Source organism: Alligator sinensis, unplaced genomic scaffold (assembly GCF_000455745.1).
Source record: "Alligator sinensis unplaced genomic scaffold, ASM45574v1 scaffold570_1, whole genome shotgun sequence".
Classification (NCBI taxonomy): domain Eukaryota; kingdom Metazoa; phylum Chordata; order Crocodylia; family Alligatoridae; genus Alligator; species Alligator sinensis.
Genome location: NW_005841997.1, coordinates 1628304 through 1654403, shown reverse-complemented (window position 1 = coordinate 1654403; position 26100 = coordinate 1628304). Strand labels below are relative to the sequence as shown.

General features: G+C 45.9%; 1 protein-coding gene and 1 long non-coding RNA gene across 3 annotated transcripts in view; one reads left to right on the top strand and one right to left on the bottom strand.

Annotated features, from left to right (window-relative positions):
- Positions 1 to 12538, top strand: part of PPIL2 (peptidylprolyl isomerase like 2) — a 134983-nt gene extending 122445 nt beyond the window's left edge. For both annotated transcript variants that reach the window (XM_006021529.3, XM_025201516.1), the window contains 4 exons: positions 8413 to 8485; positions 8646 to 8708; positions 9993 to 10132; positions 11617 to 12538. In XM_006021529.3, the coding sequence (XP_006021591.1) occupies positions 8413 to 8485; positions 8646 to 8708; positions 9993 to 10132; positions 11617 to 11710 (370 nt within the window). In that variant the 3' untranslated portion in view covers positions 11711 to 12538. The remainder of the gene's footprint in view (positions 1 to 8412; positions 8486 to 8645; positions 8709 to 9992; positions 10133 to 11616) is intronic.
- A 464-nt stretch (positions 12539 to 13002) lies between these two features.
- The window catches only part of LOC112549924, a 56897-nt gene continuing 43799 nt past the window's right edge, over positions 13003 to 26100 (bottom strand). Inside the window, exon 3 of the long non-coding RNA XR_003093556.1 lies at positions 13003 to 13090. This is a non-coding gene — a long non-coding RNA (uncharacterized LOC112549924). The remainder of the gene's footprint in view (positions 13091 to 26100) is intronic.

The window sequence follows — 26100 nt, the reverse complement described above, 5'->3', positions numbered from 1 at the left end:
GGCGCGCGCCGCCCCCCCCCCCCCCCCCCCCCCCAGCTCAGCAACTGGTGCCTCCTGGGTCTGGGGGAGCACCCAGGGTTCCCCCGCGGCTGATCACTGAGCGGGGGGGCCTGCCGGGGCCCCCCGACACGCTCCCCAGCAGACTCAGAAGTGGACTGGAAGTACTTCTGGTTCACCTCCGGGTTCTCCACTGAGCATGTGGAGGCCCCTCTCTCTCCCCCCCACACTCCTGTAGGACAACACGTCCACCCCAGCATCGCAGCATTCATGAGTCGTGCTGGTACCTCAAGGTATGTAAAACAAACAAACAAACAAAAAAACAACCATTTAAAGCTGTATCTGTGGCTGAATTGCTGATTCTCTGAACCAGCATCAAATCTTCAGATTCAGATTTGGCCGAATCGAATTGGGAACAGTGATCCGAATCAACGAATCAAGTCACTGTCCTTGATTCGGGCTGGATCTGAATCTGAATTGAATATGGCCTGCTTTGCACACCCCTATCAGCCACTAGTGTTTTGATTAATGGGTAACTTGGTTTCTTTCCAGCATGGTATGACCCATGCAATTGGGTATCGTTGGATAAGAAGTTGTGTCAAAGAATATGCAGTGTTATCTGCATGCTTTTGCCAAACCAGATTTTTTTATTCAGTGCTACTCCTGCTGGGAATGCCCTCTCCCATTCCTTCCACCTGAGAATCCATGAAAGACAAGGCAGATCATGACCCTAGATCTGTACTTAATTCCCTGCCTCTTGCTCAGATGGAGTGTGGACCTTTGTACCATTTAAGAGCCTGATAGTGAGAGGGATATATGTCAGCTAACAGAAGCTAGTTGATTAGCCAGACACCATTTAAAAAGATGGACTTGAACATCCTCTGATGAAAATTCAGGGCTGCATTTCATGAAGGGAAAAAAGCTGAAATTGTTACTAGTAGGACCAAAAAATCTAGTGACGAAACTATGATGGTATTTTTACCACCATAGTTATGCCAGCACAGCCCCTAGTGCATACACACAGCTATAATGGTTTACAGATGCCATTTAAATGGTATAAGTGCATTCCCATCCCTGTATAGAACAGGGTCGTACAAAGTCTGCTGCACTTGGCATACTCGGCTGCCCCACAGAAACAACTGAAAACGGAAGGTAGACTTGCAGAGATGAACCAGTTTCTGGCACCATGTTAGTGTAGCTGCACAGTGCATGCAATAGCAGAACAAATTTGTATTGCCATAAACACATCTATACAGGTAAAACAGCATCCATGTTGTATAGATGGAATGGCTTTTGTGCATTGACAAGACCTTAGCAATAAAGAAAACGTACCTTGCTTTCAGGAGCCCTGTAGTGCAAACGCTCAGTTTGTCATTCTCATTTGGTTAAAATAAAAGCCTTATATGTAAATACAGAGCCTCAGGGTAGACATTACAAGGCTTGCTGTATGTGGTGGTTTAATCATTACCCAGCATGTGCACTGTCTCAACTGCCCAAACAAATGGTGGTTTCTTTGGCAGGGAAAAGAGGGGGAAAGAGTGATAATATCCGTATCGAGATGGCTTGTTGCCATTGTGAAGGATTTTTGTCTCATTAGAACTCAATAGAACTGTGTGTCTGTCAAAGATGTACAAGGCCAAGGAAATGAGATTAGAAATGTGCAGTATCTCGCTTTTCACGAATGATGATACATTGATGTACGTTGGGCTGCTCTTTATGTTTTGACAGAGACAGTTGCACCTGAAGGAGCTGAGCTAATGCATGATGTTCTAGGCACAAATGTATAGCGCTATGACACAAAAAAAAGAAAAAGAGATACTGGGTCCCTGGTTTGACTCATACTGCATAGTTTTTCTCTGTGGTGCCCTGAACTTTCATGATGCTTTCTTGAGAACAGATGTTGCACAACATATAAAGAATTTGGGTTTCATTCTTAACGTTTAAGATAACTTCTGTTATGCTGCATTAAATGTATAAATAACACTTCTGACTAAAAGCTACTTTTAAAAAATCCCATGCAAGAGACCCAAAACTGCTGTCTTTTTAGCATAATTTGATATTTTACAGAAACCTAGGATGAGGGGTTTGGTGGGGGGCGGAATTTCAAAGGCTTTAAATAAGCCTGAAGCAAAGATTAAAAATAGGTGAATTCTGTTTACCTAGGAAATACTATCCTTGTTTGTTGCTGTTTGCATATTGAGGATGAATTGTGATCATGATGCTTATATGTATATGCATGTGTGAAGATGGCTTGTTAACCAGAAAATTCCCTCAGCCTTTGTGAAAGGGCAGATAGACTAAACCTGCTAACCATCTGGCTTCCTGAGAGAAAATGCATTAGCTCTGCATCTTACAGGCTTCCTTCCCTGTGAGCTAACCAGTTGCAGGAGTTCTGAACTTGAGTGAGGCGCTTCCTGACAGCATTAATAAACCATTGCATGCACAAAGGCCAATCCATACTTCACTTAAGTCATTGGAAGCCTCTCACCTAGCACACCAGAAAGTTTATTTCTTACCATTGTGTTTTAGGTTATAGAGTTGGTTGGATTTTTTTACAAGATTTTTGCTATCAGAAAATGCCAGTTAGTCAAATGCAAAATAATTTGTGCAAACATGCCCGTGCGAAGAACCCAGCCTGCGGGCAGAATGCCTGCCAGGCACGTTTTTGTCAGAAACCTGCCTGGTTTTCTGGGAGCCTGTCTGCCCAGCTCTTTGACAGCCACCTTGAAAGTCTGTGTTGAAATCAGAAGCCCAGGGAGTCCAGGGACCGTGGTCCCAGGGCAGTCCCACCATGCAAGCTGCTGTGGGGCCAGGGCCCTCAGGGCTCCAGACTCCCGGAGCAGCTGGGTCTTTGGGCTACCAGATTTTTGTAGCCTGCAGAATCGCCTGACCTGGGGGCCTGGCAGCTCTTGATTCCTTCATTCTAGCAGAAGCTTCCAGTGCTCTGACTCCTTGCTGTGACAGGGAGCAAGGAGGCCAGTCTAAGTTTAAAATTTACCAGCAATGGAGAATCCCCCTAACCCTTGATGAGTTGTTTCAGGTTCTAAATACTGTTACTGATGAACATCTTCACTGTACTTCTAATCTGAATCTTTTTCTGGCTTTCACAAGAGTCAATAGTACAAGTTTCACTTTTTGTCTCCTAGATTGAAGAGCCCTTTACCAAAGGTTTTTCTTTCTCTACGCAGACGATTACAGTTTTTCATCAATTCATCCCAAGGCATTTTTCTTTGACAAACTAAATTGATTGAGTTCCTGAAATCTTTCACTGTAAGGCATATTTTCTGACCCCTTAATCATTTTGTCTTCTGTACACTGCCACCAAGTAATCATTTTTTTTTTTTCTTGAATTGTGAACACCACAAGTGAACCTAGTATTCAGGCACTGCTCATGAGAGCATGTTACAGGAGTACCTTTCCTACCCTAGTTTCTCCTGCTCATACATCCAAGGATCACATTAGTCGTCTTGGGCACAGCGCTGTTACTGGGAGCTCCCCCATGACCTGCAAGGCTGTGAAGCCCTAGGTTCCCACAACAGTCGTGTGTTGTGTTGTCGTCCCCGTCCGTCGTGTTGTTTCATGTCGGTCCGTCCGTGTGTCCGTCTGTTGGCACCCCCCCCAGTCTAAGTATGACCTGCCCTCTTTGTTCCTAAATGCATGTATTTTCATTTGGCAGTATTAAAACGCATGGAGTTCCTGTACCCAGTTTACCAAATGATTCTGTTTGCTCTGTATCAGTGATCTGCCCTCTTCCTAATCTCTCTCTCTTCTGGAGACTTAATTGATTCATTACATATCAATAATAATAATAATTTTAAAACAGAAATTAAGCTGCCTGGGTCCAAGACCTGATCCTGGCAGGACCCCACTGAAAACTTACCCATTCAGTGATGATTCCCCTTTCTCGGTTACATCACAAAACCTATCAGTTTGCTATGTTTTAATCTATTTAACACGTGCCATGTTAATTTTATGTCATTATACTTAGTCAAAATGTCAAGTGACTTGCAGAATCTACTGAATCAGTGCTCTTATTTTCATCAACTGAATTTATAAACTCAAAGAAATGAGGTTTGTTTGACACTGTGTAGTTTCCATAAGATGTTGTTGATTTCTTCACCTTAATTCTTTATTTAATAGTCCTGTATGAACCAACACATGTTTTTGCCTGGGATTGATGTCAGGATGACAAGTGTATTATTACCAGGTCATCCTATTTACTATTTTGAAACATTGATGATACTGAAATATAATTTCTGATTTCTGTTTGCTACCCTCAGTGACCCCTTTTTGCCATTCATTACATCTAGTTTTCTGCTTCTCATAGTTGTATTTCTATTCCCCCTAATGCTGGATGTTGCTCTTCTGTTTTTCCTTCTCTGCCTCCTTCTCCTTTTCTAAATTGTGGTGTTATTACCTTCTTTTTCCTGTTTAAATTCTTTCTTGTAACTGGCTTAGGCTTGCAATTGTTTCGTATGGTCCACAGCTCAGGGTGGTCCCACTGTGAGAATCACCTGGGAAGACCCCAGAAATACCTGATTCCCACAGCCTGTGGAGCCCTCTGGCTTGAGAGTCTGGCAGCAAGGGGAGCAAGCTGGCTCCAAAGGCAGAAACCTTGGTCCCAGCTCCTTGCCCATCAGGGTGGCACGTCAGTTTGTCAGCAACACGTTGCATGTGTTGGCATGTCCCGTATAGAATGTGAGGGCTTTCAGGTCTGTGAAAATGCTGTCGTTTTTTGCTGTTTTTTCTCATTGCCAGACAAAGAATTTCTGAAAACTTGAATATAGTTGCAGAATCAAAGTTCAGTTTATTGGCTGTGTTTAGTGTGTTTTTCTTGAGGTCTCATTAGGTATTAAGGGAGCCTCCAAAGCTGCACCTATAAAGTTAACAAGTGTGCCCATTTATGTTAGCAGTCAGATTTGTAGCAGACTTCTGTGCATCTCTGCTGATGACTGGCTTGCATGTATAGAAGAAAGTTACTCGGATTTTGCAAGCACAAGTTTGTGTCTTTGACATTCAGTTTAACTTCAGGTCCAATTCCCATGTCTAAGGAAAGATCTTCTCTTTGATATTGAATTACATCTAAAGTTTTCCAAATCTTATTATTGATTCTTCAGAAGTTAATTTCAACATTTGGATATTTTGATGGGGAAAAGTACAGAAAGGATTGCGTAACATAAGGGCTTCAAAAGTGTAAGGGTATTTTGAGGAGTGTAGAAAACTCTAAGCCAACTTGTAATTTATTTTTTGGAAGAGGCCTCAGATTTGTATATGTTGACCAAAAGAGAGAAAACTGGACCTGTTCCTTCTAGCTCAGCCTGTCTTGTCAGTCTTGACATGATCCCCCCTGACCTGGTGGTGTTTCCTTGTAGGAACTGCCATTAAGAAACACACAAAAAAAATGAGTTTGGAGTAACCACTCCAGTCTGCGTGGAGCATTCTCGTCTTCACTGTAATGTTGATCCTAGTGCGCTGCTAGGTGTTGCTTTGCATTCATTGCCTAATTCTGTGAGTATACATTTAGTGAAGTCATTATTTGCCATTATATTTTTAGGGCTTTTTTATCTAAGTACAATTTGTGCCTATAGCAACCTGTTATTTACTTAACTCCTGGTGAGGCTGTTTTGATTTTGGTCTATGGTGCCTGCTTGATGTGAGGTGGTTTTATATTTTGGGAGGGGAGGAGGTCAGATTTTCCCTTACTTTATCCAAGTTAAAGAACTGAGATGAAGCATAACCAGGAGGCATATTTAGAATTTGTTATAGAGATCATCTCCTCCTGTTAAGATTCAAAATTCCCTCACACCCTAATCTTGTTATTCTGCTTCTAAATATCTATTTGACACTGCAAGATATTCTGCTTCCAATCTAAAATTGCTGCATCTTAAGACTAAAATTCTACGAAATTTTATGGTAGAACCCAAAGTCAGTTCATTTTTACAGTGATTTGTATCGTAACTTGTATTGATCCCAAGTTTGGCCTTAGCAAATCAAGGTCTTACTATTCTGATCAAATCCTTTTTAGTCTGACTTGATGAACATGTGCACACTGTGCATTTGACCACAGAGACATTCCAGGAAGCAAGTAAGATGACCATCCATTAGGAATAGTTTCCACTATTAAGAAATAAACCTGCAACAGTAGCTGCAATGCTTTCATCCTTGCAGTATCCAGTGTCTTTTCAGCACTGTGATGGATAAATTCAGGTAATTTAACAGTATCAAATTGGCCTGTGTGTGGGGCTTCTAGGTGTGTTGGGCGGCTCTTTCCTTTTCACCAGGCCCTAAATGAGTAAAGATGGAATTTGAGTTCTTGTGTTGACTTTTTATATTTTGTAATTGGGGCCTAATCCCACAACACTCTTAGGCACATGCTTGGCACGGGTAAAGAAAAATCAGGCAAATAAGAATAGTCATGGATAAAGCAATTCCAGATGGTAAGATGTCCAGCCAGGAGAAAGCTACTTCATCAATGAGAGCAGTAGTCGGGTAGGGATTACAGCTAGTGGAGGGACTGTACCTAATCTGGCTAATGTAAAGATATTGGGAAACCAACCAAAGGAACTAGAACTCTTGGTGCAGGATATGAAACCAGATATTCTCAAGGTAACAGAAATGTTGGGGAGGAGCAATCATGGCTGAAACAGGCACGAAAGAGTGCGCTTGCTGTTTAGGAAAGGCAGACACAAGGCTCAGCATGTTTGAGGTAGCATTATACATTGATCTGGTAAAGACATGAGAGCGCTTGAATGAAAATTTGTTTGGGTCGAACTTGTTGTGGAGAAGAATAGGAAAAGCTCAACTGGAGTAGCACCTGGGGCCTGCTAGACCCCCCTGGTCAAATTGGAATCTGCACAGAAGTCTCTAATTTGTTAGAGATCTATGAAGAATTGTCATTGAGAGACTAGGGTCTCAGTCATATATTGGAGAAGAAATGCTGTTGATAATGGCAGCTGCCAATTATCCTTGTGCACGACTGTAAGTGAGGTATTACCCATGGAGATAAGGAAGCATTCATGCAATTGTGTAAGACATTGGTGAAACCTCATCTGGAATATGCTGTATAGTTCTGGTCAACAGAAAGGGCTGCTGGGGAGGTCAGGGAAGTGGAAAGCTTATCTTACAACAGCTAACTAAAAGTCTGGAAAATGAAGGCTGTAGGGAAGGACATGATTGCTTTCCTTAAATAGGCTGGTAGTAGGGTAAGCAGCAGAGGGAGAAAAGCTAAAGGACAAATGTTTGCACAGAAAATGGATTTAAACTGTCCTGAATTAATGTAAGTTAGAAATTAGGAGTGAGATTCTGGAACAGTCTTTTAATGGGAATAGAGAGAGCAGTAAACCTACATTTTTTGTGTTTAAGTCTAAACTTGATCAATTGAGAATAGCCAGGGTTTGGACTCTAAACCCAAAGTGGTTTCTTCCAGCCTTGTTCCAAACGCAGACAATGCGAGCAGTTCCACTGAATTCACTAACTCGTGCTTGAAGCTAAGCATATCATTAAGTACCTTGCTTAATTGGGGCTTTAACTGATTATAAGGTACCCAGTTAGACTGAAAGATATGTCTACATGTGCAATAAACAGGCCTGAATAAACTCTGGCACAGTTTGCACCAGAGTTTATTGCTCCTGGGCACACTGTTTGTAAATGTGCCCAAAACCACAGCACGTTGAGCTGGGGTGGAGCAGCCCTGGCTGCCAGGGGACCCCAGGGGTCAGCCCACCAGCCTGAGACTGCTCCAGCCCAGCTCAGTGTGCTGCGGGGAGGGGCTGGCTGGCGCACAGGGGTGCTTCAGGGTGGGTCTCACTAGCAGGCAGCCCCTGCACTTAAGCACCCTGGTGCCCCAGCCAGCCTCTCCCCACAGCACGTTGAGCTGGGTTGGAGCAGAGTAAATAACTGCTGTAGGCTAGTACTTGTCTGGCAGTGTTATCCTATGGTAGAGTTAATTAGTTTACTCCGTCCTAATAGACTGCTCATGTAGACATTGACATTTTACTGTGGAGCTAATTAGGCACCTCGTGTAAACCTCTGTTGGTCCTAGATCCTTATTAAGGTGAGAGAGAAGTAATTATTTAGTTTATAGTAAAACCAGTCAGCTTTCATAGATTATGACGTGTGACAAACGGGTATCAGGTCACAATATTAACAGCATTCGAGGTAGACTTTAAAAGCACCACAGTGGCAGACGCAACTCCCTCGTTTAGACACGTTCAGCTTGGTTTTAAAACCTGCATCTTGGTCCGCACATCCATGTTGGGACTTCTTCTTTGGTTTCTTTCTGTCTGTCTGCAGCTGAGCGTGCATAGCTCTGATTTGTTTCTGTGCAAGCTGCTTGCACACCTGCTGCTCCTCCTTCTGGAAGGGTCTAGTGCTCCTCCATTACAGCTAAAAATTAAGTCCTTTCTTTTCTTTTAGAGTGGTTGGCGGCTTTGAGACTCTGACAGCAATGGAGAATGTTGACAGCGATCCAAAAACAGACCGTCCCAAGGTACTTCTTTCAATAGAAAAGGTTACCAGAGAAAGGAAGAGCCTTTATGTCCCTGGGTGCATTGTGTAGCAGCTTGTCGCTGCTTTATTTTTAAAACAGATCTTCAGGAAAATAAAACGTCCCCAATTAGCAAATTCCAATCACTTTTTCCTGTTCCCAGGAGGAAATACGAATTGAGTCAACAACTGTTTTTGTTGATCCGTATGAAGAGGCAGATGCTCAGGTGAGGATGAAATAATTTGTTTTATAGATCTGCAAATACAGGTTCTGGCCTGGAAGTTTTCGTTTTCCCAGTGACCCTAGCAGTGGCCCTTCCAGCTCTTTGGCAACGCAGACTCCTCCTTTGCCTTCCTCTTCTTTACAGAGGAACTCTGTTAATCCATTTCACTTTGTTTACAGATAAGGATTAAACTGCTGTGGCTTGGGGTTGCTGCGTTTGCCAGAAACATTATCTGCTGAAAAAACTGGCAATGGCTGGAAAAGAATGCTGGGGATGATTCCCCAGACACTGTACTTACAAGGGCTCCCTCTTCAAGGCCTCACAGTATTAGGCAGCCACAGATAACATGTACTACCTGCTAGGGCTGTGCGAAGCTTCGGTTGCCGATTCAGTTCAGCCGTATTCAGTGGCCGAATCTCCGAATCGAATCGGGAGACCCTTTAATCTCTCCGAATTGAATCAGAACCCTTTGAATGCATTCGGGGAGATTCAGAAAGATTTGGCAATTCGGACATAGATACAGCTTTAAATGTTTTTTCTACATACCTCAAGGATGGAGTGTCCCACAGGAGTGTGGGGGCTCCCCAGCACACTCAGCAGCAGACCTGGAAATGGACCAGAAACAATTCTGGTCCATTTCCGAGTCCACTGAAAAGTGCACTGGGGGTCCCCCCCCAACTCAGTGACTGGTGCTTTTTGGGTCTGGGGGAGCACCTGGGGTCCCCCTCTGGCCAGTCACCAAGACGGGGGAGGGGTGGGGGGCAGCAGTACACTCCCTGGCAGATCCAGCAAACACTTCCAGGTTTGCCGCCGAGCACATGGAGGGCCCCCCTGTGCTCCTGGGGGATGCTTCATCCACCCCAGCATCACAGCATTCACGAGCCGCGCCTGCTACCTGGAGATATGTAGAAAAAACATTCAAAGCTGTGTCCATGTCCAAATCACTGATTCTCTGAATTAGCATTGAATCTTCAGATTCGGATTCAGCCAAATCGAATTGTGGACAGTGATCCCAATCAACTAATTGAATCACTGTCCCTGATTCGGGCCAAATCCAAATCGAATAGGGCCCATTTCGCACACCTCTACTACCTGCAGTGGAGAGATGGCCACTGAAAATTCATTTGTAGTGACTCTGCTGGGATATGCATATCTAAGTGGCCCTTATAAGTATAGCAATGCTTTACAGTACTTCTAAAGTGACTTGCAGCTTCAAAGCATTCTAGACATTGTCTTCTACCCTTTGAACCGACTCTGGCAACGTGCTCTAATAGTCGTTTTTTGTAGGTTGCTGCAGAGAGAGAGAAGGCGCAACAAGAGGAAGCAGCAGCCAAAACTAAAGCTCAGCCTGTGGTGACAAAGAAAGAGACCCAGGCTCCCAAGACTTACCGGCAAGGGATAGGGAAGTACATTAACATGGCTGCAATGTAAGTCTCCTGCACAACTGTGCTTTGTTTAGCTTTTTGCCCTGGGAACTATCCTCCTCTCTGTGGCACTACCCCTACCTAGTGTTCTTGCTCAGGGTTTTTTGGGGAGATGCAGTAACGTATCTGATGTTTGCTTTATGCCACTGGACTTTGTGTGCTGTATGCGCCATAGCAGTGCATGTTCCATCGGGTTCCGTTGTCATAGCGGTAAAAGCCCAAATACTTTTTCAGAAGGGCTGACTTGGAAACAACAGTGTTGATCAACACTAGTGTGCCTGTATAGCCTTCAGAACTATATACATTTTCTTGCTGTCAGATACCCGTTGAAGAGGAGCCTTTACTTCAGTTCTTGGACAGGGCCTGAATTGAGGCTTTTGTCTTTCCCCTTCTAAAGAAGTTATTGATAACTCCAAAAGTATCATTTTTTTGCATGCACTTTGAGCTGCTGTTGGTTTTAGCAGCCTTTCACTGCTGTAGTGACAGCACAGAACCGTCATATCATGCACAGCTTTACAAATATTTTGGAAAAATTAAAAAGAATTTGTACCAGTCTTCCACAGATTTGCTGTCACATTTGTATGTTTGCTGAACATATGACAGTGTGCGGGCAGCTAACTGTTCTGCACGTACATGTATCAGTGCACGGTTAGGAAACTGAGGTGACGTGGAATGTTTTAGCACGCATGCAAAAACGTTTGAGCTTTTAGACATTCGAGTTACAAACCTTTGATGGTTGCTTCTAATTTAAAATGATCTTGGAATTCAGGTGAGACTGACATGGCTTTCGTCTTCCACCCTGTTACTGTGGGAACAGGGAGGAAAACTTGCTGGATTAATGGTCAGTGCTGGCTGGGCCAAGGAGTCTGGGGGCTTTTTTCACTAACTTTCTCCTACAAAAATGTGAAATTTGGTCTGTAATGAAACCTCTGGTGTCACTCTGGAGCATGTTGGCTACTTGGACCTAATCCTAATGGTACTTTGGGACCTGACAAGCTAACACATTTCCACAGGATTTACAGACTGTATTTAAGAGGTCAGGAGTGGCAATGTGCTGTTGTAGGTCAGGGTGAAGGTATGATGACAAAAATGGGTGGGATGGGGAAAACCTGCTGTGGGCCTAGTTGGCTGCCAAACCCTTCTGTTTGCTGCTCTTCCCCTACCTACAGAGGCAGTTCACTTTTGTGCAAACAGCCTTGTACTTTCCTGTGGCTCTGCTTGAACACCTGTCCTGCCTAGATGTACCTCTGTTGTGCCCTTAGCCATTGATTCAAGCCAGTCTTTCAAAAGCCAAGCCTAGAACCATCTCCCAAGGTGCCAAGTGGCTTTGCCCTGATGAGCTGCCCCAAATCTCTCTCTCTTCAGCATCCCAGTGCATTAGATGCAGTGGGCTTGGCTCCAGACTAGATCACACTGGGAAGAGAACAGGCTTCAGCAGCCCTCCTAACGGTAATAATCACTGATTGTTGTTTTTCCTTTGGATGCAGGAAGCGAACAGTAGAAGAGGATGGGCCTTCAAACAGTGCAGCTGTGAAGAAAGAGAAAAAGAGTGCAGGCTTTGGGGACTTCAGTTCCTGGTAGCACAGTGGGGAGCCTGTCACTGGAGAACTACAGCAGAAGAGAGCCTCCCACTAGCCCCAGAGAGCCTGACAGACAGGCTGTCCTGGGGAGGGAAGTCACAAGCCCACCCTTCCAGTGGGGAAGAAAATCACTGCTTTGTTAAAGCTCATTAATGCGGCTTTGTGTTCTAGAGAGCGACGTTCCTCCAACTGCATCTACCTCGAAGGCCTTTTTATTGTGTTGTTTTTATAGCCGTGGAGTGGGCAGCCCTACTATTTTTTCAAACCATTGCCTCTTTAGAGCCTCTTTCTTTGCCTTGCTGTCTGGCCGATAAAGCAGAACCATGTAACATGGGGACAGCAGCTTGCTATGCCTTTTTCAGGTAACCACTTGCAAATGAGACGGGTTACTACTGCCAAGGGCAGGAAAGGGGCAACTCAGCTCTAGCGCAGGGGGTTGGGGTTGGGTGCGTAGGTCTTTGCTGGAACCATGGACTCCTGGTTTTCCTTCACTGGGCTTTGGTCCCCTTTTGAGCCCTTGTTCTGGCCCAGGATTGCTGGATAGATCTGTCTGCAGTCCTACCTCCTAATAGGCTTATAGACTACTGTCTGTCCATACAAATCCTCTTCTCCTTGACCAAATAGAGCAATTGTTGCAGCCATCCAGTTCCCTCCAACCTGAGAATCAAATTCTGTGTGCCTGAAGGTGTCTCTCCCTACCTTAACGAGGCTTTCAGGTGTTGAGTAGAAATTTTACTATCTGATTGTAAATAATACATTTCTATTGGCATTTTCGTATTTTATTTTAGGAGAAGTCTCCATTTATACAGAATTTCAATAAAATCTTTGGGTGAACTGTTTTCATTATCATTCTTTGATTTTTCTGTTGACCATTTGCCTTTATGACTGTTGTTCAATGATCATTTTCCAAGACTGTAGCATTACAAAGGTCTTACCAGGAAATGATTCACCCATACTTTATAAGGTACTTACAAAGAAAGCTGAGCTCTCTGCGGATATGCTGATGATTTTCTGTTAAATTATAGGAAGTTCAAGCTAGCTTGAAAGAATAATAGGGATTTTTGTTTTTAAATATTTTGCGGTGCATGAATTTGAAAAAAAGAAACATCTGTCTAGATCTTGACACAAGGAACATTCTGGTATTTCCCCTCAAAACTGACTTTTTTGTGTTTGTTCCTTGTGGCCTAGGTTTTTTTTCTCCTAGTAAATCTTTGCTCATCCCTCCTGTTTGACTGCTATTGTAGTACATCTTTAGTTGCAAAGCTCACAAGTATTACAGTACCTGCTTTCCTTTGGGTACTTTCCAGTTCTGTTCTGTGCTGGCAGTGTTATACAAGCTTTCTTTCATTCAGAGATTTCCCTGCAGCATAGGTGTCCTTCACTGCAAAAAAATAAGCAGGTAAAAAGGGCTAAATATGAGTATTAGATTAGATGCTGGCAGGAAATCTACATATTGAGATGTCAGTCAAGCAAGTATCACATGGGCATTTGGGACCCCTGACAGCATACTGTTTTTATTGATTTCACACATTCTCGTTTGCTTTGTGTTGGTTTTCATAAGTCACCTTCCACCTCACAGTGCATTTGTTACTGTGGAAATAATCAAATTAGAATAGACAAAGCTCGGTAACGTCTATAGAAGCAGTATAAAGTCAGCTGTTTTATACAATAGCTTGAAAGGCAGATCATTGTTAGAAAGATAGGTGCTGATGCGATTGTAGAAGTGTATAGTACTTCATGCTGGCCCAAGCACTGCTTTACCATTGCAGGAAGAGCTGGATTTATTAGCACAAGCTGCTTAGTAAGGACTCCTGGGAAGTTAGGATTCCTTATTATGGACTTCAACAGCATCAGCTCCTCCATGGCTGCAGAGAAAACCACATGCCCAAGGCTTCCTGGCAGAAGAACAGGCTCAGGCACAATTATCTGAAAAGGTCTGTCCATATCCTTGCTGGCTAAATGGATAAGGGGTTGCTGTCGTTCAAAATAAAGTCTGACCGCTGAGAGCATAGTACAAGGCCCACCTATTTACTAAAGCTTCCCTACTATAATCAACAGTGGAGGTGGCAGGGGAAGGAGAAAGCAGCTTTCTGGAGCTTAGAAAGGGCAAGGGACAGAGTCCTCTAAGCTCTGCCCTGGGGACTGAATTTCCTTGTTAGATATTGGGCACTAGATATTAAGCAGCAGCCGTGAGGCTTTACCTGCCAGTCAACCCTAATCACAGTCTTGTTCCTTGCCCTACTTTTCCTTGTTTGCAGACACTAGCAAGTTTGATATTTTAATTGCCTAAAAGATCTTGGCACAGGTTTGTGGTGACATTCAGGAAGTCAAATGCTTTTCTTGGTATCACATGGGGAGTCAGCAGCTTGGCTGAGGTTTGAACAAACTTGTTTTCCAGCATAAGGAATACATGCTATGACATAACAGGGCAACTGGAGGGGAGGGGGGTGTTCTTTGCCGTAGCTGTGTGATCACAACTGCAGCAGCAGCAACGACTGGAAGTCACTGCTGTCCCTGCGTGTGGCAGCTACCCTCGGTGCCAAGCTGCATTCTTACACTACTGACTCTATGAACTACTTAAACACCCAACTGCAGTCAAGAGGGCCAAATACATAGATATGATTCCCACCCCTCTGCTTCAGACAGTCTTCCCATAGTGCGCTGGGGCTATTAATGAAAATTGTGCTCTCAGTTCTTCTAAACAGAGTTCCACAACCCAAAATTGCACTTTGTAGTAAAGAGATTAAACCCAGAAGGTGGCTCATTGAATTGAAATTCAGTTTCAGATGGGAGAGATGCTGTGCTTAGACATTTGTAGCTTGGCAAACCAGAATCAAAACACTATCAACTGCCAGGAGTAGACGTGTGAAACTACTTTTGCTTTTAGTTAAATCAGCTGGGACTGAGCCCAGGATGTGCCACCCTTTTGGGAGTAGCTTCACACAGATGGCTGAGCAGTTGGGATGCTCCAGCTGCTGTCTGCCAGCCCTCACTGGTTCTCCCTCCTGTTTTTTCCTTTCTTTTTTTGGGGGTGGGGACTTTTAGTCCTGGTGCCCTCCTGGAGCATGGATGCTGGGACTTGTCCTTTTAGGATTATATCTGTGTTTCTCTTTATCTTTCCTCTTGCTGTTTACCTGCCCCATCTCTTATCTTTTCCCTTTGTATTAAATATTCTTGGGTGAGAAGAAAGCGTACAGGGGATTTTTAGATGAGCCAAGTACAGTACCTCTTTTGCGTGTGAGAGACAACAGTAAACCTTTTTCACTTTGCATTGTGACAGAGGCCAAGAGAGAGTTCGGTGGGTGGGGAGTGCTTTTACTGCCTAGCCGCAGTACCGCATTCACAGCATATCAATAAGGTGTCTAAAAGCCGCGTACAAGAGAGTGGGGAAAGGAAGCATCAAACAAACAAATGTAATGATCACTCCCTCTCCCAGCCCTGGGAGGGGTCCAGTTAAGAGTAAAAAGAGCCTTGCACTTACCACACTGCCTGTGTTGCGTGGTTAAACAGAGACATTCAGACTCCAGGACTACCAGGCTAAATTCTCCCACAGTTCAAGCCAAACTTATAGCCAGATGTGCACAAGTCAGTGGTTCAAAGCTAAGCCACCCTCTCCAGGCTTCCTCACTTGACCAGATGCTGCCTGCCATTGTGCCCTGTCAAAACTGATTCTGGGCAGCAGGGAGGAACATCCCAGCTTGCGTGACAGTTGTTACTGGGTGCACACCTGCAGTCACTGCACACTGAGCTCTCTTTTTAGTCACTGGAGGATATTTGGCTATATTACCAAACCATTAAATGCAGCATTGAGAGAGGAAGTGCCCTAGACATCAGTGTCTTAGATCCAAAACCCTGGCAGGACAAATTGGGAGAAGGAGGGTTTCAGCACTAGCTTCCTCACCCCCAAGGCTTGGAGACTTCTTTGAAACTTGCATGGAACAACAGAGACTGAGCAGTTTGACAAGTGAGATGGATTTGCCTTGCTCAATAGGCCCTTTCCTGCCTGTCCATGATGGGCTTTCATAGGAGTCTGTGCAGCTCTTAAAATTAGCTTAAAGCCCTTGCCTCCTTGTCATTTATCTGTGAGGAACTGCTCACTGCGGACAGATGTCCTGAGGGGGGATGTCAGGCTGTTCCTCGGAGCACGTCCTGCCCATTCTTCCGTCTAGTTGGTGTTCTCGCAGCAGCTGATGGGGCAGGGACCGAGACGGAGCTGCTCTGAACTGCCTGGCAAAGACCACACAAGCACACAGCTGCTGGTTGAGAACATATTTGTGCTTCCCACCACCCTGCTTTGTGCAGCAGCAGCTTTTGTCTGCCTCTACAGCTTCACTGCAGTCCTTTCCCCTGTGGGGTGGCCCTGGCCAAGGCAAACTCCGCCAGCCTTCAGCATGTCCATCAGGCAGCTGCAAGCCAGGCTGCCTTGGCTCCAAACCTTGAGAAGAAATGCTCTGGCTCACGCAGCTCTCTTGCTCTAGCAGCACATCGCAGCTGCTGCTTTTGTCACCTGGTACGCAGCCCACCTCCCTCCGGGGTACCTGCCTGCATGGAGGTGCAGGTTTCTAAATCCATTGTCGGTGCTCAGAAAAAGCAAAGGACCGAGAGCTGATAGAAACCAGGCACAGATCAGGCAGTTTCTGGGTCCCCTGCCAAAGCACCGCAGGCCAGAGTCTGAGCAGAGCTGGCTCGTCATGCGAATGCTGGCACCAGGCAGGGAGCGTGCTTGGCTCGCTTCACCCATGACCCTCCTCAGACCAAACAGGCTCAAGCCGCTGGAGGTGAGGGGCACGTCTGAGTAGTCAGAAACCACTCTTCTGGCCTCAGGCAGCCCTTGCTGTTCATGGTTGAGAACAGCTGACCGGAGAGAGCCTCGGAGCAGCTCAGAGCTGCCTGTTTGCAGAGATGTAAATGATGCAGTCCTCAGCCTGGGCTTTGAGGCCAATTTCCTTTGAAAAACCATGGTCTGCATCCCTTCAGCTGGGATGCAGGCTACAAATAGGAAATCCGCTCTCCCTCAGCCTCGGCGCTGTCTTAGTAATTGATTTTCCAGCCAAGTCTGGTCTCTCTTAGCTTGATGTGCGAGAGCTTTAGCCTTTGGATTTTAAGTTAAGTTGAATTCCCACTGCAGTGACTCACCTGTTTGCATCCAAGGCTGTCTCTGAAGACAGTGGCAGGAAGGAGGAAGTGTCAGATCACCCCAGAGCCTGTGCTAAGCTTTTTGCCTTTGCCAGTAAAGGAAAGAGGCTTCTAGTAATCCCCCCAGTCCCCCAACCTCAGAACAAAATACCCACTCCCAGGGGAAGGTGGAGGAACACAGCCACATTTTGTGCAGCTGACAAGGCTGTTTGGAGGATCTGGTGTGAATTAATGCACTTTTCCCGCCTTTAGCCTTGCAGACTTGAAGACAGCAAGATAAAGGCAGTAGCTAGAAATATCTTACGGCAGCTGCAGTGTGGTCCTGTATGGATTTTCTGGGTGAAGGTGCCAGCGTTCAGTTGAATAGCTGCCCTCTTGGCCAGCTGGGACCTGCACTGGGAGAATATGGGTCTCCCCGTTCTGGGGCTGGGCTGCAAAGCAAAGAATCGAGCAGGAGGATTGCTACCCAGCCTCCAGCATTGTTACGCCTCTGAGCATGGACCTGCCCCCCCCCCCAGATGTTTCCAGAAACCAGCCATGGCTCCATCTGAACAAAGTACTTGTGCAGTTAACAAACGTGCCACCAAATGGCCTCCCCGTGCTTTCCCAGGTGTTGCCCTGCGGTTCCAGCCTGCACTGCTACAGACTCTTGTACGTCTGTGCTCCCGCCTCGGCTTCACCATAACCCCAAAGATCTTCCTGGAGCCTCCTGCCTTAGCAGGCACAGCCCGTGGTGGGATGGACTGGGCTCAGACCCTTCACTCCCATAGAAGCCAGAGGAATTTATGCTTGTGTCACTGAGAGCAACGTTCAGCAACTTGGGCGCTCCCTGCCTCTCCGGGGCTTGAGACAGAAGGCCTGAATGGCTGGTTTACAACCAGGGCTTGTGTAAGACATACAGGGGCCCTGGGTGTGTCAAAACTCACAACCATTATGGGGGAGGGGGGAAGAACCCCTAGCTGCCACCTAAACCAACAATAAGCCTGCTCTTCAAGTCAGCTAGTCTGTCTGCCTTCTTCAAGTAAAGAGCTGGAGGAAGAAGTGACACAGACCTCTCGCTATTTCTGCAGGTAGCGTGCTCGCCCCCCGAGTACACAAGTCTATTCTGATCACTCCTCCTACTCCGCTCTCCCTGCGTTACACTGTCATCATCCTATTTTACTGCACTGAACCGAAGGACGGAGCTCCTGTACATTTTTTTAATTTTTTTTTTTTTTTTTTTTTTAAAGAAAATCCATTCACAACTGACTCAGTGCAATTTCTAGAGATATAAAATCCTATTGGCCACAGCACTGTATTCTGTGGCATCTTAGTTTGCATCTAATTTACATGTCATTTAATTTCCTGCTGTTCAGCAAACTGCAGATCAGGGGAGCTTGGGGGAGGATGCAGATACATTTTCCCTGTGCAGTCTGGAATCAACAGTTATTCCACAGTCATCTCTGCCCAACCAACTCTGCTTCATGTCTGAGAGCAAACTAAACATTTGTATAGTTTATTTCCCACTTCCAGGCCTCCCTCCCCTCAATAACTGCAGTCTAGCCACAACTGCTAGACAACCCCATTTACAGTGAATTTCCATGATGGTTTTTCACCTGCATGCTCTCAGTCTTGCTTATTCAGCACTACAGAAATTGCATCAGACTGAGTTACACAAACCTATATATGAACTATCAGCAGTTCCCAACCCATGGTATGGGTATCACCAGTGGTACACAGACAGCCTGTCAGTGGCATGCATTAACAGATTTATTATAATTAATTTATATGACAAAAATGTACTGGTGGTACTTAAGGTTGCATTGTTTTAAATTGGTGGTGTGCAATCTGTCAGAGTTTGGGAACTGCTGAACTAGACTTTGCAATGCTACTATCTCCCAACATCCCTCCTGACCATACAGTTGTTCCAGTAAGAGAGCACAAACCCCCTCGCCTCTTGAATATCTCCCATCTCTTTCCCACCTTCCCATGATTTGTCTGCACACGATTCCACACAGGGAAGATAAAGGTGCAAACAGTCAAATAAATGAATGGTTTCAAATCATTCATTTAAGCCCAGCTAGGAGAAGCTGGTGGTACTGGCAGGAAGAACTTTCAGCAGGGGAAGACGGTACATGGGAAGGATACCACCCATCGTGGATCCGACACAGAAGGGCACTAAGCAACCTCGGCTTCCTTTGCAGCTGTTGGGTGCTGCAGGCACTGGGCACCATTGAAAAGGGAGCCAATGAGGCCAGATTCACAGCTAGTGTGAGCAGAAGTGATCCAGCTCAAGTCACCTACCAATGAGTTTGTTACACAATATTACTGGAAACCACCTCCCCCAGTTATCAACCTCCTTACCACTGTCTGGAATACAACAGACTAACAGGAAAGCTCATGCCAGGAAACCAGTTTTCTTTTTCTTTTTAAAAAAAACAACGAACCTACCAAACACCACCACCATTTTTTTCTTTGGGGAGGCAAATAATCTATAAATCCTGCTGACAGCAGGAAAGGGAGCCAGCCAACTTCCCTGGGCAACAATGAGTTACCGCATGGGACAAAGTACAGGGGAATTTCTCACTTCCTTTCTTTCTTCAGAGAGTTAATTTTTTATCTTGCCGGTCTAACCACCCTGTGTTGTGACTGTGAGGAGGAGGGCGGAAGCCAAGATCCATATCTACAATAGCCTGGCTCCCTCTTCCCGAAAGAGAAACCTCACTAGCGCATACAAAAAAAATCAGACCTTAAACAAAATGCGTATGGCATGTGCTCCACCCTGGTTATAACTGAAGGGCCTTGCATCCCAGCTTCCAGGCCAAGAATTCAGCTCGATACTGGTATCAAACTCCAAACCTGAGATTTCTTTTTTACCCCCAACACTCTACATCCTCCTGTTTTTATGAGCTGAACCCCCAGGTAATGCTCCATCTTTATAACATCACCCCGCCAAGTGCTCGTTCTTCAGTCCCTGACCCTGGAAACCTGTGTCACAAGAGCAGTGGAACGAGACAGTGCAGCATGACTAAAGAGAAGTCCCAGGGTTTGTATGGTGCTGTAGAGCTGGGATGCAAAGTGCAATATCGGGGCGGGATGCAACAGCAGGATGAAATGCAGATGATTTGTGCCCGCTCCATTCTGAGGCTGTGTCAGGACAAAAATGGTCAAGCTGCAGGGTTGCACAGCTGATCAGGCGTTACAAACATAAGCTAAGCACCTGGCTGGGAAGACTAAGAATCTATGGAAATGTGCATCGGTGAGATGCAAGTTGCCAATGCAGACCTCAGGCAGATTTGGTGGCCTCCTGATACTGAGTGATGTGCAGAAGCATGTAGAGCGAGGCCAGGTGTAGAGCACCCACTTGACAGGAAACTGGCATAGTATTGGGAAAGCACCGCAACACCCCCGCACACACGGAGCCTGGCATGCAGCAGCTTCTGCAAGGGAGGTATGCTAAGATCAAGTTCTTGGGATTTAGGATTTAGCCATTAGGATTTAAGGCATATCCAGGATTAGGAGACACTTGAGCAGGGACTTTAAAGGTCTAAATTTTGGATTTAAGCAGCTAACTGCCATTTTAGGCACCTACATCTCTTTGAGACTCTAGTCCCTAGTGTCTAATCCCAGGTCAGCTACACTGTAATATAGACGCACAGTGAGAGCAGAGCTAAGCTACATTCAGTTGTAGCCAATGTCTGCACTGCAGCTGGAGGTGGGACTGTGGTAGGGTAGATTTATCTGATCTAGCTTTAGTCCAGCTACCTCAGGTACCAACAGCAGTGATGCCACACTGACAGGTTTCAGCAGAGGTGAAACCATCCAAACGCAGGGATGAGCCATACAAATAGGTGTCTAGGGTCCCCAGCAGGCTTGTACAGCCAGTCCTAAAGCCTCGGCTACCATGACTTACGTCACTGCTGTTGATACACAGACCTCGTGGAGTAAAACTAGATAGCTGTGCCCACAGTTGCTGAATTCACATCTTCTGGATGCATTGGAGACAGGTTCTCCATCTGCGGTTCTTGACTCAACAGAACCATACACTACATTAAGACAAGCATCTCTGTGTTCAAAGGTTGCTATTTAGCTTAACATTAGTTCACTAGTGCAATGCTTACATCTGCCAGCTGTGGCAATAAACTACAGCCTGTGCCAGCTAATGACAGGACCACAAGACCTGTGGTCTGGTGGAAATCTACAGAGGTTACAACCTTCTTGCTCCAGCTCACAGGATATTGCTTAAATTTCAGTCTGATGAAACACTTAATTGGAGAGAACCTGAACTCTGTAGTCTTTTCCTGTGCAGACAGCAATGGGCTTCCTCCCATATAAATCAATCCCACATAAATCAATCCCAGTATGTTCTCTGTCCCAGCTGAAAAGTGCTGGCAGCCAGTTCACCGCCACCAAGAAAAATACAATAGCAAGAGCAACTGTTAAACCTTGCCCACTCCCAAACCTGATGCTTTGGGAAGCACTACTCAACTTGACACATCCCCCAGGCTACCATGAGAAATCTTGCTAGAAAGGTTAGAGACAGACTGGTAACTGGACAAACTGGGCTGTTCTCTTTGAACAGTGGGGAGCTTTCAGCTCAGCTGGCCACTCCGCTGCTCTGTCAATAGATTAGTCATTTGACCTTTCCTCGGGTTCTCAAAATGCTTTTGCATACATGTCCCTGTGATGGATGGAAGTGGTCTCACACCCCTTCTACAGCTGAGACAGACAAGTGAATAGGTTTGCCCAAGCATAATGCACTTTTTTACATATACTTTTCTTGCAATTTTTGTAATATGAAAACAGTTAAAAATAAGAGTTCCCAGAACTTCCAGTTGCCAATACAGCACCAAGTGGCTATTAACATTGCTAATCAATGTGCAACTTAGACCTTACACTTCTTGGCTAGGGCACTAACAACTTCCATTACCTCCTTCAGCACCAACTGCATCAGAGAGCTAACCAAGGAAACAGTTTTCTGGGAAACTAGCCCACTTGTGCTGCTAACAAGTTCCACCTCCAGAACTAGGCAGCTTCTTTTTTCAGAGCAGGCCATCCTGCTCATCTTTGGAGAGAAGAAGCCAGGGGAAGTTGCCTGTACAGAGCAGCAATATATCAGATCCATTCTATGCATACAAACATTGCACGCTCTGCTGGGGGAAGCTAGTGGAGACTTGCCCCAGCAACTCAAACAATAGTCTAACCTGCCAGAGACAAAGGAGGAATCTACAGAGGAGGAAGGTCTGACCACTGAAGCTCTGAAAAATCCTGCCATTTGGCCAGCAATCAACAACAGATGTTGCCTTTTGCTTCTGAATACTAGGTCAGTGCAAGCAGATTGCAGGCATTTTCCTTTGAGTAGATATAGAAGAATATTTTCAGCTTTCTATTATTCACTAAAGCTTTCAGACGGAGAACAAGTAAAGCAAGATTGGCTTCTGCAAGTACCTGCAACTGATTCTGTTTTGGGTCCCCCACTATAGAAAGGACGTGGACAAATTGGTGAGAGTCCAGCGGAGGGCAACAAAAATGGTGAGGGGGCTGGGGGACATGACTTCTGAGGAGAGGGTGAGAGAACTGGGCTTATTTAGCCTAGAGAAGACAGAGGGGATTTTATAGCAGCCTTCAACTACCTGAAGGGGGCTGCAAGATAAGATGGAGCTGGACTGTTCTCAGTGGTGGCCGATGACAACGGTCTCAAGTTGCAGCAAGGGAAGATTAGGTTAGATATTAGGAAAATTTCTCTCACTAGGAGGGTAGTAAAACACTGGAAGAGGTTACCCAGAGAGGTTGCGGACTCTCCATCCTTGGAGGTTTTCAAAACCTGGCTAGACAAAGCCTTGGCTGGGATAATCTAGTTGGGGATGGTCCTGCTTTGAGCAGGGGGTTGGACTAGGTGACCTCCTGAGGTCCCTTCCAACCCTAATTTTCTATTATTTCTATGAAAGTTGTCAAGTTTTATCCTACTTTCTTTGCACAGTAGACAGAAAATTACAATGATTGTTAGGCAGGGTTCTTTGGGTAGATGTGATCTCTTTTATTAGAACAACTGAGTCTAATAAAACTCAGTTGGTCTAATAAAAGAGATCACATCTGCCCAAAAAACCTTGCCTGCCTATGTCCTTAGACCAACACGGCTACAAGCAAAAACCCAGCAATGATGGTTAGATATGTTTCTGCTGAAGAAGCGATTGAGGCAAAAGAAAGGAGCATTAGGATTGAGGAATGTTTCCTTGGACTTTTGAACATAACAGACTGTTGGCTCTGGAATGATAAAAGCACTCCTTGAATGATTAAAAGAAATGGGAATCTCAGTGATTTAGAAGGCCAAGGCTACAACAGCAGGGCACGCATGAGCAGCAAACAGTGGAGTTCAGAAGCAAATCTGAAACCTTAACAACACAGCAGTTGTTTTCATTTCCTACTCAGCATTTCTGCGAGTTGCTGCACTGAAGCCATGCTATTTTTCAACATGGTTCACAGTGGCTGTACTTCTTTTGTGGCCCCGCTGCAGTCCTGGACTAGGGACAGACATTGCACATAAACCAGTTTAAGTGATCAGAAACTGGTTTAAACCTGTAACAGAACAGATGTCTAGTGCACATAAACTAAGTTGAATATGGCTTAGGTTAAACCGGTTTATACAATGTCTGTCCCAGACCCCTTGCTGGTTTAAGCTACATCAGACTCCCCCAGCATCCCAGCATGCTCTCTGGGCTGGGCAGGGCTCTCGGCGCCACAGCAGAGCTGGCCCTCCCTGGCTCGAGCTTGGCAGAGACTGCAGGTGTCTTCCTGGCTTCTGCTCCCCCCTCTGCCTTACACAGACACACAGCATTAGCTAGCAGACCACATGCTACAGTCCGTGCCATGGCAGACGGGACAAAGGCACAATCATCAGGTAGCCGATAATGTCCCTCTGTTGTTTTCTTAATTGGGTGATAAACACTGAGTTAGGAAGACAAACACTGTGCTATCAATTCCTTGTTGGGCTGGTGAGAGGGGGGGACCCCACCCTAATCACAGCATCCTGCCAGGGCCTGGTCACCCCCTCAGCTCAGCATTGTGGAAGGGAAGGGAAGGCTGCTCTAGCACCCCCAGCTTCTAGCCTGAGCCACTGCAGGCATGTGCCTGCATGCCTGGGATGTCTGTGCAGTTACAAACTGATTCAGCCTAGCCAGGTTAAACTAACCTGCAAAGATTGACTCAATTCAGGCTCAGGCTTTTTGAATGTCTGTCCCTAGCCCTGGGGTATAATGCACTGACATAAGACCAACCTGTTTCCAAAAAACTCTCAAATGAAACAATTGATGCAATCCACATATTTCACTATCAAGTTTCAGGCATCCATGACGCGCTATTTTCAGTTGCCAACGATTCAAACCTAAAGGAAACTACAGGAATCAAAATACAAAGCCAAGCCAAAATACTGGTTTACAAAATTGGTAGCGATAAATACTTGCGCAGCGTAGAGCTGTGGCATAATAGTGCTATGGCAGAACAACAAACCTAACGGCTTCTGATTTTATATTAACAAGAATTGCCTTTAAAAATACATAGAGAAAATGTCAGGTTTAATAGGAAAACCTACAACTCCCATCTCTATAGTGAACAGCCAATAACCAAGGTTGGCTTGCTCCACAGTGCCTCTACCTTCAAGAGGGGGGTCAGACAATATCATCCCTCAAATCCTACCTATAGGCTCATGGTCAAAGTCCTCTCTTACAAGCAGAGAGTTGTAGCTTTGACTCCTTACAAGCCCTTTGCAGAGGAGGCGAGAGCCTTCTTGTATTTGATAACCTTCCTTGTCAGAAGAGGTTCAGAGATGCAACTGATGGTCCCTTTTACCTCAAGTGGTAAATGGCTAATGGAAAAACAAGGGAAAGACTTCAGGGTTGAGACCAAACCCAGGTCTTCAGTAACAGCACTAAACAATCAGACATGTCTCTTGCCTCCCTGGCTGCATCACAGTATCACTTCAAGAGTAGAAGTACAGAGCTTGCTGAGCTCACCCAGCTGGAAGCCTGGTGGTTAGGTGCTATCCTAACCACCCAGGTAAGAGCTATGGGGTTGAACCCTTTCATGCTAAAAAGACAGTTGGACTTGGGTGTCTCTATAGCTCCAGAAACAGGGGATATTGTGCTGTCTGGATGGCTAGGTTTAAGGGTCTGTGGGGTATGGGTATCCATCTGGGTACAGATGGGCTTATGAGCCTCTGCCTTTTTATGGGTGCAGAGGTAAGCAAGCAGGCTGACAGCAAGGCTTTGGTTAGCCCCAGAGGCAAGTGTTCTCCCAAAGCCTTCCACCTCCACAAGGTTTCTGAGGCTGGCAGTGAAGCTTGGCCATTTTACTGCCAGGAAGGCACACTTCAAGGGTCATAGAAGACTTGGGCCTTGTCTGATCGCACAGCAGTATGGTGCCCTACGTCCCAGCAGGGCAGCCCAGGTTCCTAGCCCAGGCCATGAGGTGCGGGGTTCCTCATGTTTTCCTTCCCTGCCTGCTTCACAGAAAATGCAAAACCTCCCAGCCATGTGCCTGGCGTTTCAAGACTCCCCTCAAGCTAAAAGTGATCACCCCAGGCCACTAACCTACAGGGGGTACCTAAGAGGAAAGTGTGTGGTCACACAGGAGGTGGGAGACGGAGGACTCCAACCACTTGGGGATTCAAACCCTTAGTCCCTGCCACTCAGGCCACTGCTATAGCCACCAAACTAACAGCTAAGCCAGAGGGCTTTGCTTCCTAGCCCTTCTCACAGAGCTAGGCCACTAGGCACCCTGGATGGCAAGATTCGTGGGGTGTAAAGGACCATACCAACTAGAGCGCTTGCCTCTGCGACTCAAAGGCCAGGCAACGTCAGTCTGCTTTCAGCTCTACCAACTTTCCTGTGCCATTGTCTATTTACGCCCAGGACTTGGCGCTACAAGGCAGAATCAGTTGGCACAATATGTAGGCCAATGGGCAGAGCAGCCTTCCAGGTCTTGGGAACAGCTCCAAAAGACACAAGGCACCAAAGGAAGAGCTCTGCCTTTGGGCAGCTGGCACCAGCAGAGCTCAAACCTACCAGGCTGTGCTCTATAGACCATACTGGAACCACAAGACCACAAGGCAGGCGCCAAGCCCAGGCCTCTCCAGGGCTCCTCTTCAGGTGACGCCAGTGGGCTGTCCATTCAGCAAGGTGCAAGGGCACAGGAAGAGGGCCAGGCCCACTGCCAGCTGGCAAAAGGAGACGTGGCCTGATGAGGCCAAGTGTACACTTCCGACAGAAAGACCCTAACAGA